Source organism: Salmo trutta, chromosome 37 (assembly GCF_901001165.1).
Source record: "Salmo trutta chromosome 37, fSalTru1.1, whole genome shotgun sequence".
NCBI classification, from domain to species: Eukaryota; Metazoa; Chordata; class Actinopteri; order Salmoniformes; family Salmonidae; genus Salmo; species Salmo trutta.
In genome coordinates, this window is record NC_042993.1 from 16,475,535 (window position 1) to 16,489,503 (window position 13,969).

The following is a 13,969-nucleotide window of genomic DNA, read 5'->3' on the forward strand; positions in this document are numbered from 1 at the left end:
ATACATACAGATCTGGGACCAGCCTAAATCATGGACAATATTTTTTTTGGGGGGGGGGGGGGTTGCAGTGCCTGATGGACCATGATAGTTTGTTGGTGATGTGGACACCAAGGAACTTGAAACTCTCGACCCACTCCACTACAGCCCCGTCGATGTTAATGGGGGCCTGTTCGGCCCTCCTTTTCCTGTAGTCCACGATCAGCTCCTTTGTCTTGCTCACATTGAGGGAGAGGTTGTTGTCCTGGCACCACACTGCCAGTTCTCTGACCTCCTCCATATAGGCTATCTCATCGTTGTCGGTGATCAGGCCTACCACTGTTGTGTTGTCAGCAAACTTAATGATGGTGTTGGAGTTGTGTTTGGCCACGCAGTTGTGGGTGAACAGGGAATACAGGAGGGGACTAAGTACACACCCCTGAGGGTGTGTACTTAGACCATGGAAACAAGTTTCTGGTGGGTGGCCTTTGGACTAGGACTGACAGTAGAGAACATGTAGAAGTATAGCTTAATAGCGCTCTCATAGTTTAACTCTGTTGCATATCACTTTCCTGCTCGATGTTTCAACTGTAGACCAGTGAAAATAAATAACTCCAAATAAACAGTATAATGTTAAACAGTATCACAGTAACAGGTAAGTAGTAAATAAATGTGTATAGGTCAAATTCTCTGGAAAGAATCAGTAGTATTGGGGCCTCAGTCAAATTATTACAAAACATTTATTTTTTAATTAAAATATTGCTAACACTACACACCCAGTGTGACAGTTATCAAATGCCAACTATAAAATGCATAATGTATTGGAAAGAAAACATATTATATTTGTTGCCCAGGTCTGGTTGGAATGTCTGGCTGCTGTAGTAACAAGGGGGTCCAGTCCGTCAGCAGAACAGCGGCCCAGGTTCTTCATGCTATATAGGGTGCCCCGTAGGGGGGAGGAGCGTTCTTGGATGGAATAGCCATGGTGTCATCATATGGGGGTAACAGTACCTGGGAATACAGAATAAAGGGTGATCAAGACCAGAGTCTTCTAATGTGTGACTGACAACAGACATCAAAGTGCTATTTAACGGTTTGACATGGTTTTGAATATATTGGTTTTTGTCACTGGCAAAGACTACAAGCAGTAATAGGCTGCGTATTGGTCTAATTCCAAACAGAAGTTGGTCAAATATACTCTTGAGGATAAAGTGAAAATAGTGTGAGCTCCCGGAAGTGACACGATGGTCATATATAGAGAGGATGACAGAGGATTTCAAAACAGATCTGTAATGATCTTAAAATAGTCTGGATGGGAGAATAGAGAGATGAGAGAAGAATAAGAGGGAGAAAGGGAGAACATGAATGAATATGGTACAAGTCTATTGGAGCAGTGAAACCGTTTGGATTCCAGGCTGTGACTGTGGTTCTCAGGCAGCAAGGCAAGTCCACTGCAGGCCATATTCACATCCTATCTGACTGAAATGAGTCAAGTTCAGTCAGCCAGTTCCTCTATGTCTTTGATGAGGTAAAGTAGAACTCAGTCTCAGATGTTCTCTCTTCAGACTACTACACTCTCTCTCTGGGGAACACACCAAATACTATCATGGGAAATGGCTGGCCGTGTGTGTGTGTGCGTGTGTGTATCTCAGATGTATGTAACACATCCTGGTTTTCCTACTGACAGAGACATACTGGAGGCAACATCTATGATTCAATGCATTCTCGATGGACAACACCGGCAGAGGATACTGTAAAATATGGTTAGAGTATGCCATTGTCATCCTCATACGCAGTAAGTAACAGTAAGGCACTGGTTAGGGGCATAATGGCATTACAGCCCAGTCGGGAGTCCATGTCATGGTGGACCTTTCTGATCTCAGACCAGTGATTTAACACTACACATTGTGCTTAATGTCCTGAAGCTATACTTTATGGGGTGGTATCCCGGACACAGATTAAATCTAGTCCTGGACTAAAAAGCAATGTGTGTCCGGAAAACCGCCCCCTCGGTGGCTCTGCTCAGTCCAGACATACCGACTTTCCTAATGTGGAAGACATCACATCTACAGTAGACTATCCCCATTATTGTCTTATGTCAGATAGCACGACTCCATCTGCTCTGATCGAGGGCTTAGTGTCGTGTAGGAGTGACGCCACCTGTCGGAAGGCAAAGCAGTGTCCCTGATTATAATAACCTGTCAATAATACACAGATGGCTGCAGTCTACCTTTATCCATGAAGTGTGCACTCGGTCAATCCCCACTATAGATTTAAAAGGAATGGACTGGTGTAGGAAACTCCCTCTAAATCACTTAATCCAAAGCATTTAAGTTTAGGAGGGGAGTGAGTGAGTGCACACTTCAGGAGAGAAGTAGGGAATCAGAACACTCCCGTAGACTGGTGGTCTACCAGAATATTTTCTGACCACTTGCCCACTGGAAGTCTTAATTGAAAAGCCTAGACCTACGGAAAGCATGGCAGGCAGTATGTTGTTTTTCTAGCACATTTGACTAATGATTTGAATGGTTAAAAAGAGCAGTCTCGTCCAGCCTTTATAGCTAAGGTGTTTTACACATCAGGAGCACCAGAAGGGCCTCAGTTTCTCTAGAGCAAAACATCACGTCATTCCTCTACATCAGGGGTAGGCAACTATTTTTATTTTTTTATTTAAATAGGCAAGTCAATTAAGAACAAATTGTTATTTACAATGACGGCCTACCAAGAATACTTGAACAGATTTTAAGCTGAATTCCGGGTGATAAAAACTTTTGGGGGTCAGAAGAAAAGAAACGTTGAAAATTTGCGAGACGGTTGTAGCTGACCTGTGCTCTACATGTTCAAAAGAAATCATGAGCATCATGAGCCATTCATAGTGGCTTTGAATTTAAGGTTTATATTCTGGGAACAAATAAATATCCAATTTACATAAGCCTACTTCATCCCTTTTGGACATCAAACTCTTGTCAATTACAACATTATACAGTGACACATTCTACTAGTGGAACAAAAAGTCCTGATAATAGTATTGTTCTGACTCTCATCGTAGAGGTATAAACACTGTTCTGACAACCCCTCACTCTCCTCTCCTACACCTGCAGTGACATCACACAGTAATCCTCTTCCCCCAGGCTCGCTGGATGAGCAGTGCTGCAATGGTCTGATCGCTAAACCAGATCCTCCCCTCGCTAATGCCATGTTTTCAGGCTGCATTTCTTCCCTCCCCTGGTTCAACAGTGGATAACGTGTTGTAATATCTGCAGCGGAAGTAGAGGATAAGCGGCCAGGTGGCCAAGCTTGGGCTATATGATACCAGTAGGAGAGAGAGAGACAGACCGAGAGCTTTTCATTGAGTTGGTGGACAATGTACTGTAGCCATATTAATGAGTTTGCCAGTGTGGACTTTTTTCCGGCCTCATCCACACAAAGCCCCTTACTACAGCCCAACTTACTACAGCTTTATACTTCCTTCCTACTCTGACATGATGACTTTACTGTTGGAATGCGCTCTCCCTCACCGTCTTGAGGGAAACCTAACCTACGCATAATATGAACCTGATCAGTGACCTGTAATAAGTGAATCCTTTTTCCATTGGATGTGAGGTTGTTTTCTTTGTAAACACACAATAGCATCACACCGAGATAAGATAAAGCATTTATGATAGACTTATGATTTGTACTTTCTCCAGAATGCAAAGCACAAAGCAGAGGGAGTTAATGAGGAAGGGAGGGATGGGTAATTATAGAATAGATGAGATGTATCATATGAATACAAAGAGATATATTATGATAGTACAGCACTGGTAAATGTCTAGATTGTTTCAACTTTGCAAGCAAAATGTTAGAGTGAATAACATAAACATATTTTTTCAGCTGCTGTTTGAGTTGGAAATTACAACATATTATTGTAGGAGTAAAAGCAATGTCAATATTTGTGGAAAAACATATCTGTCAAAAAGGTGGTTAGCATTCACAGAGGTGGCTTGTCAGGAGTATATGTCAGTTTCTTCATACCCACCTAACTGAACAGAGGAAATTGCATTACACTGTAGTAACTACAGCAGACTAGTATAAAATACACAAACGAACCCACCATATCATAATGTAGGACTTGTCATTTATGTACTGTACAGCAATTGAAACAGATGCTTGTATCCTGTGACTTACCGTGGTGTCATTAGTAGTGACGTATATCAGGACTTCTGTGGTGCTTCTTGCACGCACATACCGGTAGCAGTTCCACACACACGCTATCAGGTATGCCTGCAAAGGGAAAGCCATTATCAAAGACATGAAATAAAATAACTTTATCAACAGCTGACATGATTTAAAGGTACAGTATCTGTCAAAGGCTCAATATTCATCTTAATCCAAAGGGGTACTGTATAATTAATTCAGAACGTGTTAAGACTCAATCTCCAGCCCAATGCAGAGGGGTTTCATTCATTCAGAAAATTACAAGACTCAATGTCCAGTCCATTGCAGAAAGGTATAGTACAGCTCATTCAGAAGAGTGGTACAAAAACAAGCTCTCATTGTTCCCTGACATCACCACGCTCAGTGAGCAGTGCGGTAGCTTTCTGGGGGTTCTGTCCTGTCCAGCCAAACAACACCATCTGGTAAAGCAGTTGGCTCCTATAAGACAGACTAGGACTGAGCTCAGCTGTATATATACACAGTGCATTTGGAAAGTATTCAGATCCGTTGACTTTTTCCAAATTTTCTCAAATGTATTAAATTGTGTGTCCCCCCTCATCAATCTACACAATAATGACAAAGCAAAAACAGGTTTTTAGAATTTGCGCACACACACACATACATACACATATATATACATACACATATATATATATATATATATATATATACACATACATATATAACAAACAAACACACACGTGTGTGTATATATATATATATATATATATATATATATATATATATATATATATATATATATATATACATGCGCGCGTGTGTGTGTGTGTGTGTGTGTGTACACACACACACACACACACACTGCTCCAAAAAATAAAGGGAACACTAAAATAACACATCCTAGATCTGAATGAATGAAATAATCTTATTAAATACTTTTTTCTTTACATAGTTGAATGTGCTGACAACAAAATCACACAAAAATAATCAATGGAAATCCAATTTATTAACCCATGGAGGTCTGGATTTGGAGTCACACTCAAAATTAAAGTGGAAAACCACACTACAGGCTGATCCAACTTTGATGTAATGTCCTTAAAACATGTCAAAATGAGGCTCAGTAGTATGTGTGGCCTCCACGTGCCTGTATGACCTCCCTACAACGCCTGGGCATGCTCCTGATGAGGTGGCGGATGGTCTCCTGAGGGATCTCCTCCCAGACCTGGACTAAAGCATCCGCCAACTCCTGGACAGTCTGTGGTGCAACGTGGCGTTGGTGGATGGAGCGAGACATGATGTCCCAGATGTGCTCAATTGGATTCAGGTCTGGGGAATGGGCGGGCCAGTCCATAGCATCAATGCCTTCCTCTTGCAGGAACTGCTGACACACTCCAGCCACATAAGGTCTAGCATTGTCTTGCATTAGGAGGAACCCAGGGCCAACCGCACCAGCATATGGTCTCACAAGGGGTCTGAGGATCTCATCTCGGTACCTAATGGCAGTCAGGATACCTCTGGCGAGCACATGGAGGGCTGTGCGGCCCCCCAAAGAAATGCCACCCCACACCATGACTGACCCACCGCCAAACCGGTCATGCTGGAGGATGTTGCAGGCAGCAGAACGTTCTCCACGGCATCTCCAGACTCTGTCACATGTGCTCAGTGTGAACCTGCTTTCATCTGTGAAGAGCACAGGGCGCCAGTGGCGAATTTGCCAATCTTGGTGTTCTCTGGCAAATGCCAAACGTCCTGCACGGTGTTGGGCTGTAAGCACAACCCCCACCTGTGGATGTTGGGCCCTCATACCACCCTCATGGAGTCTGTTTCTGACACATGCACATTTGTGGCCTGCTGGAGGTCATTTTGCAGGGCTCTGGCAGTGCTCCACCTGCTCCTCCTTGCACAAAGGCGGAGGTAGCGGTCCTGCTGCTGGGTTGTTGCCCTCCTACGGCCTCCTCCACATCTCCTGATGTACTGGCCTGTCTCCTGGTAGCGCCTCCATGCTCTGGACACTACGCTGACAGACACAGCAAACCTTCTTGCCACAGCTCGCATTGATGTGCCATCCTGGATGAGCTGCACTACCTGAGCCACTTGTGTGGGTTGTAGACTCCGTCTCATGCTACCACTAGAGTGAAAGCACCGCCAGCATTCAAAAGTTACCAAAACATCAGCCAGGAAGCATAGGAACTGAGAAGTGGTCTGTGGTCACCACCTGCAGAACCACTCCTTTATTGGGGGTGTCTTGCTAATTGCCTATAATTTCCACCTGTTGTTTATTCCATTTGCACAACAGCATGTGAAATTTATTGTCAATCAGTGTTGCTTCCTAAGTGGACAGTTTGATTTCACAGAAGTGTGATTTTACATACACCTTAGCCAAATACATTTAAACTCAGTTCTTCACAATTACTGATTTAATCCTAGCAAAAATTCCATCTTAGGTCAGTTAGGATCACCGCATTATTTTAAGAATGTGAAATGTCAGAATAATAGTAGAGATAATTAGTATTAGTATTTGGTAGCATTGCCTTTAAATTGTTTAACTTGGGTCAAACGTTTCGGGTAGCCTTCCACAAGCTTCCCACAATAAGTTGGGTGAATTTTGGCCCATTCCTCCTGACAGAGCTGGTGTAACTGAGTCAGGTTTGTAGGCCTCCTTGCTCGCAAACACTTTTTCAATTCTGCCCACAAATCTTCTATAGGATTGAGGTCTGGGCTTTGTAATGGCCACTCCGATACCTGAACTGTGTTGTCCTTAAGCCATTTTGCCACATCTTTGGAAGTATGCTTGGGGTCATTGTCTTTTTGGAAGACCCATTTGCGACCAAGCTTTAACTTCCTGACTGATGTCTTGAGATGTTGCTTCAATATATCCACATAATATTCCTGCCTCATGAAGCCATCTATTTTGTGATGTGCACCAGTCCCTCCTGCAGCAAAGCACCCCCACAACATGATGCTGCCACCCCCGTGCTTCACGGTTGGGATGGTGTTCTTCGGCTTGCAAGCGTCCCCCTTTTTCCTCCAAACATAACGATGGTCATTATGGCCAAACAGTTCTATTTTTGTTTCATCAGACAAGAGGACATTCCTCCATAAAGTACGATCTTTGTCCCCATGTGCAGTTGCAAACCGTAGTCTGGATTTTTTATGGCAGTTTTGCAGCAGTGGCTTCTTCCTTGCTGAGCAGCCTTTCAGGTTATGTCGATATAGGACTTGTTTTACTGTGGATATAGATACTTTTGTACCTGTTTCCAACAGCATCTTCACAAGGTCCTTTGCTGTTGTTCTGGGATTGATTTGCACTTTTCGCAGCAAAGTATGTTCATCTCTAGGAGACAGAATGCGTCTCCTTCCTGAGCGGATTGACGGATGCGTGGTCCCATGGTGTTTATACGTGCATACTATTGTTTGTACAGATGAACGTGGTACCGTCAGGCATTTGGAAATTGCTCCCAAGGATGAACCAGACTTGTGGAGGTCTACAATTTTTTTTCCTGAGGTCTTGGCTGATTTCTTTTGATTTTCCTATGATGTCAAGCAAAGAGGCACTGAGTTTGAAGGTAGGCCTTGAAATACATCCACAGGTACACCTCAAATTGACATTTTCTGGAATTTTCCGAGCTGTTTAAAGGCACAGTCAACTTAGTGTATGTAAATTTCTGACCCACTGGAATTGTGATGCAGTGAATTATAAGTGAAATAATCTGTCTGTAAACAATTGTTGGCAAAATTACTTGTGTCATGCAAAGTAGATGTCCTAACCGACTTGCCAAAACTATAGTTTGTTAACAAGAAATTTGTGGAGTGGTTGTAAAACGAATTTTAATGACTCCAACCTAAGTGTATGTAAACTTCCGACTTCAACTGTATATATATATATATAAAACATTTACATACATTTTCAGACACTTTACTTAGTACTTTGTTGAAGCACCTTTGGCAGCGATTAAAGCCTTGAGTCATGCCTTCTTGGGCATGAGGCTACAAGCTCTGCAGATTCTCTCAAGCTCTGTCAGGTTAGATGGGGAGAGTTGCTGCACAGCTATTTTCAGGTCGGGCTCTGGCTGGGCCACTCAAGGACATTCAGAGACTTGTCCCGAATCCACTCCTGCGTTGTCTTGCCTGTGTGCTTAGGTCATTGTCCTGTTGGAAGGTGAACCTTCGTCCCAGTCTGAGGTCCTGAGTGGTCTGGAGCAGGTTTTCATCAAGCATCTCTCTGTACTTTGTTCCGTTCATCTTTTCCTCGATCCTGACTAGTTGCCCAGTCCCTGCGACTGAAAAACATCCCCACAGGATGATGCTGCCACCACCATGCCTCACCATAGCGATGGTGCCAGGTTTCCTCCAGACGTGACACTTGGCATTCAGGCCAAAGAGTTCAATCTTGGTTTCATCAGACCTGATAATCTTGTTTCTCATGGTCAGAGTTCATTAGGTGCCTTTTGGCAAACTCCAAGTGTGCTGACATGTGCCTTTTACTGAGGAGTGGTTTCCATCTGGCCACTGTACCATAAAGGCCTGATTGGTGGAGTGCTGCAGAGATGGTTCTCCTTCTGGAAGGTTCTCCCATCTCCACAGAGAAACTCTGGAGCTCTGTCAGAGTGACCATCGGATTCTTGCTCACCTCCCTGACCAAGACCCTTCTCCCCCGATTGCTCAGTTTGGCCAGGCGGGCAGCTCTAGGAAGAGTCTTGGTGGTTCCAAACTTCTTCCAATTAAGAATGATAGAGGCCACTGTGTTCTTGGGAACCTTCAATGCTGCAGAAATGTTTTGGTACACTTCCCCAGATCTGTGCCTCGACACAATCCTGTCTCAGAGCTCTGGGGACAATTCCTTCGACCTCATGGCTTGGTTTTTGTTCTGACATGCACTGTCAACTGTGGGACCTTTTATAGACAGGTGTGTGCCTTTCCAATCAAATAGTAGAACCATTTCAAGGATGATCAATGGAAACAGCATGCAGCTGAGCTCAATTTCGAGTCTCATAGCAAAGGTCTGAATACTTATGTAAATAAGGTATTTCTGTTTTTTATTTTTAAGAAATGTGCAAACATTTAAAAAAAAACTGTTTTTGCTTTGCCATTATGGGGTATTGTGTGTAGATTGATGAGGACAATTTTTTATTTAATACATTTTACAGTAAGGCTGTAACGTAACAAAATGTGGAAAAGGGAAGGGGTCTGAATACTTTCCGAATGCACTGTATATCCCACTGCACACACCACTTTAATGAATTGACACGTCTGTCACTTTTACAGGCTCTTAAACAATATAAAGTAAAAGCTGTAGACCTCCATTTGGTATATACTGTCTATAGACATTCTGTAAGTGATTCCAAAAGACATTACTCAACGTGCTAAACTCACATACAATCGTCAATCCTCTGTGGATGATATGCTGGTAGAGGTAGCAACATCTATACAGAACAATTATCACTCACTGACAGCTGAGCTCGGTATCAACCCTTACTTTTGGATTGGACCAGAAGAAATAGAAACGTGTGGTCATCCTCATTATTAAAGCATATTTGCATTAAGATGCTCTCAGTAAGGCATCTCTACAATTTTACATGGTGACACAGAGCCTTACTGAAGTCTATCAAAATAAACCACAACCTCTTTCTCTCAATCTGTTTCCCTCCTTTTGGATGGTCTATGTATGACACAGGAGCTCTGTAGCAGCAGCCTAATACAACTAGCAGGCCATTTAGAGGGGCTTTTACAATGCCATAAAACAGAGTTGTATAGTGTGGTGGGACGTTGGCAGTTGGCATCATCTGACAATCTGTCAGAGCTAATGTGAAAGCTCTCTAACCTGAATGGGCCAAGAGCAACACTGACGAGGGCACTGCCTCAATGGCTCCCATTATAGTGTTATGAAAACAACAGCCTTGTGAAACGGCTCCTGCCAGGCATTTGAACCACTGCAGGACCCTCTGTCCGTCCCCAAGGGTTTCTGCCATAAAAATAACTTCCTCAGATGAGCACCATTTTCCTCTCTCACACAGCATAAGCACTGTTTTGTCACTCATACAGTAAGTAACGAAAATATACAATGTGTGTGTGTCAGTTCAGTAGCAGTTACCTTGAAGGCGAGGATGCATCCGATGAAGAGGAGCACGATGAAGACCAGGCACACATTGCTCATGGCCATGATGTCCTCTTTGTAGGGGAAGTTCTCAGGCTGTGAGGGTGACACCAGACAGTCAGACAGACAAAATCAGCTGCAGTGAGATTGGGGGTAAAGAGTGTGGTGGCTACATCCAAAATGGCACCCAATTCCTTATATGGTGCACTATCTAGTGCATTATACAGGCAATAGAGTGTCATTTCAGGCACTTTATTAGAATAAGAGTTTGACTTTGGAGTCCTTCTTACCAGCTGTTGGAGGTAATCTTGTATGGTGTTGGGGTAGACCACAATACTAACAGCCACCAGGGTGTTCAGTGCACAGTCAAAGACTTGGTAGCAGAAGAATGGGATGATCCAGGCAGCATGTTGCTGAAACAGGAAAACCAGTTTTATGTTAGCCACGAGAGAATAGCATCTGAAGAGCTGCAGCTGCAGGAAAGACTAATATATCTATCTGAAAAAACTAAGATTCAAACACAACGTTCTGACCGATGCATTAAACGTAAATCAATGTGTTTCTGGTGGCAGGTTTGGTGAACTTACTCTAGTGGGACGCAGCCATTCAAGACCATGTCTGTAAATCTTGATTTGAACATTTTTCTTTTTTTTTTTAAACTACATTTGGACAATAAAGTTTAAACTATATTTGGACGATCCTCCTAGTGTTTTCATCTGTATTAATTCTTATGAAAGCAGACATAGTATACCAGTACAAGCAACAGCAGAAAGCTTTTGACGTGACGTTTGCTTACCTTATACGCACCGTAGGTCGCCATCCCAGAAATTAGGATCATCAGCAACGAGATCGCTGAAGCAATACACATGTCTGGAATAGAAGGGAAATCATACTGTATACAAGGTCTGCATTCAAATAAATTAATAACTGTAGCAAACGATGAAAAAAAATCACTTGGTGTTTTGTCCTTGGATGGTGATTGAATTCATCTCACAGTAATTTATAAGTTTATAATAAACTCAGCTCATTCCTAGTTTGACACTGATTATGTGAAAATGACCCAACTTGCTCTGGATTTCACAGAAAAATAAAATACTGTGTCACCGACTGTCAGCGTCACAGTAATCCTGTCCATCTGTGCACAGCCCAGAGAACACAGTAGTCTGCTCCAACAGAACACAGTAGTCTGCTCCAACAGAACACAGTAGTCTGCTCCAACAGAACACAGTAGTCTGCTCCAACAGAACACAGTAGTCTTCTCCAACAGAACACAGTAGTCTTCTCCAACAGAACACAGTAGTCTGCTCCAACAGAACACAGTAGTCTGCTCCAACAGAACACAGTAGTCTTCTCCAACAGAACACCGTAGTCTTCTCCAACAGAACAGAACAAAAGCCAGTTTGCTTTAGTTCTGTAACTAACCTGAACTGAATCACTGCCTGCCTCGTAGAAATTTGCTGTTCCACCTATCATGGCACATTGACTTGAACAGGGATGGCCGTTCTAGTAATTATATTTCTATAGCCTGGCTAATGCAGGGCCAGCTGGACCAACGGCAAAAGGGATCACAGGACGGCTTAATCTGACCGGAACTGGGTCAACTCAGTCAGTTTCAATCAGACACTATTGTACCGACAGCCAGCCAGTGGCAGACATGTCAATTTGGCCAGCATATGCCGCTACAGTTCACCTCCAACCTGGGCAAGACCTAGCTGATTTAGCAAGTTTGTGAAAATACACAACACAGCTGAACATTAGATATTCGTGCCCACAGACTGAGAGATTTGATTTGCTTTATTGTGAAGTGAGAGAAATACTGACTATTGGCTGCTTTCAGTGATATAGTGATTTATAAAACCAGTAGTTTTGGCATTGATACGTAACGCCATAATAGTTTCCATCATTGTCATCACATACACAACAGACTGAGGAGTTGACTAGAGCACAAACACACTGGCCCGTCAGGCTACTGAGGAGGCGTGGGCAGGCCTATGCAACGTCACACACATCTATCCCAGCATAAAGCTGTAGGCTACTTACTGGCGTCATCCATGTCATCTAAGTCGTTAGCCAGCTCAGCGCTGGTCAGATGGTACTGGTCAGGATCACCCAGGGCCGTGACGAGGATGAGCAACACCACCGCATTGATCAGCTAAACGACATTAAGACATATGGACATTTAGACTGACAAACAAGATAGGAACACGATACACATGAATAGATCAACATTAGGGAAAGGTTCAACAACATGAAGGAAAAGCATTTGATGGCATTAATCAGCTAAACACAAAGACATCAGGACCAGTCAGACTGACAGGAGGATACAGATACATAATAATAGCTCAGCTTATAAAGGGATAACTTGTTCACCCAAATTACTTTATTATATGATTCCTTACTTAGGAACTATTTGACTGTGCTCCAGGTAAGGAAACAGTAATTGTATAATTTGAGTGAACTACCTCTTTAACTCAGCAATGTAGGCTGACATTCAATTTAATGTCAACATGATGGAAAGACTCCACAAGGATAGAGATGGTGCGTTACCTTTTAAATGAATTATACATATGCCTAGGCCATATGCGCATAACGGAAAATTAATTATTGCCATAGCCTGAAGGCCTCTTTCTACCTGACACAAGACCTGTGTACCTGTGCTGAAGGGCTGAGTGCCCTGAATAATTAATGAACGTTTTTTCCCCAATGGTGTTAGGTTACGTTGACACCTTAGCGGAATAACTTGTTCATCCATAATTAACAAAACAATCCATTAAATAAATGTTAACACGTGCAGCCAATCACAATGAGACTACTTTCTGCTGGATAAACCTAATTTAACATGGAAAAACGTCCTACAAATAATAACATACCGTTTTTGTTGAGCTATCTAAATAGTGGTATGTGAATAATAGCGACTGTGGATGCTCACCATATACCAAACCCCCAGGATTACTGTGCCCGTGCGGACATGACAGCACAGGCAGCATCTGGTGGAATGCCATCGGTCCCACGGGGAAATCATATTGTACAATCCGAGGAGGCACTTCACAGATATCTATATCTGTTAATGATAAACAAACCAAATAGATCGACGTGAATTTCTTCTCCGCCGTGCGCGGTGTCGTCGGCAATTCGTGATAAAAGCCTCTCCGTGCCTCTAGTGATCAACACAGGCAAGTAGCAAACATTGGAGCATGTGACCTGAGCTAGATAGGATCAAGAGCCGGTGATGTAACTAGTTGTTTCGAGAATAATGTTCCCATCATCCCTCACCAAAGCCGGGAAATTTAAAGTTACCCTGTAGCTGCCTGCTGTTTATTGGGATATGTTGAATAAGAATATTCACGCTTCACAATAGTGCCTTTATGATCTTTATGGTAGAAATTCACAAAGGGCATATTTGATTCTATTGCATTTGGAACATTCTGACAATAAAAGACAGAGGTAAATGACAAGTATCAAATACATTTAAATAATTCAACGGAGACATTACTATCCCCAATCAGGAAAAATGGAAGCAATTCACGTTACATTTCCAGAGGAAGAAAGACTAGTGGAGAAAGATTCAGGGTGCAGAATAAACATGGTCCAACATAGGATACAATCAACACATTAAAACGGTTGGTAGAGCACATGCCTACATTACCCAACCAACTAAGGCATCAAATTGTATTCCTGATTACTGCATCATTACAAGTACATCATTGATTAAAGCAGTTTGAAACCATCCTGTCTACAGCA

At 42.8% G+C, this 13,969-nt stretch overlaps 1 protein-coding gene across 1 annotated transcript; it reads right to left on the minus strand.

Moving 5' to 3' along the window:
- Positions 1–697: 697 nt before the first annotated feature.
- On the minus strand, positions 698–13,432 carry LOC115176774 (lysosomal-associated transmembrane protein 4B). The gene is made up of 7 exons (XM_029737050.1): positions 13,158–13,432; positions 12,269–12,380; positions 11,025–11,098; positions 10,519–10,641; positions 10,226–10,324; positions 4,144–4,239; positions 698–987 (listed from the first exon to the last, which is right to left on the minus strand). Exons 1-7 carry the CDS (start codon positions 13,248–13,250, stop codon positions 904–906), a joined length of 681 nt encoding a protein of 226 aa, XP_029592910.1. The 5' UTR covers positions 13,251–13,432; the 3' UTR covers positions 698–903.
- Positions 13,433–13,969: the final 537 nt, after the last annotated feature.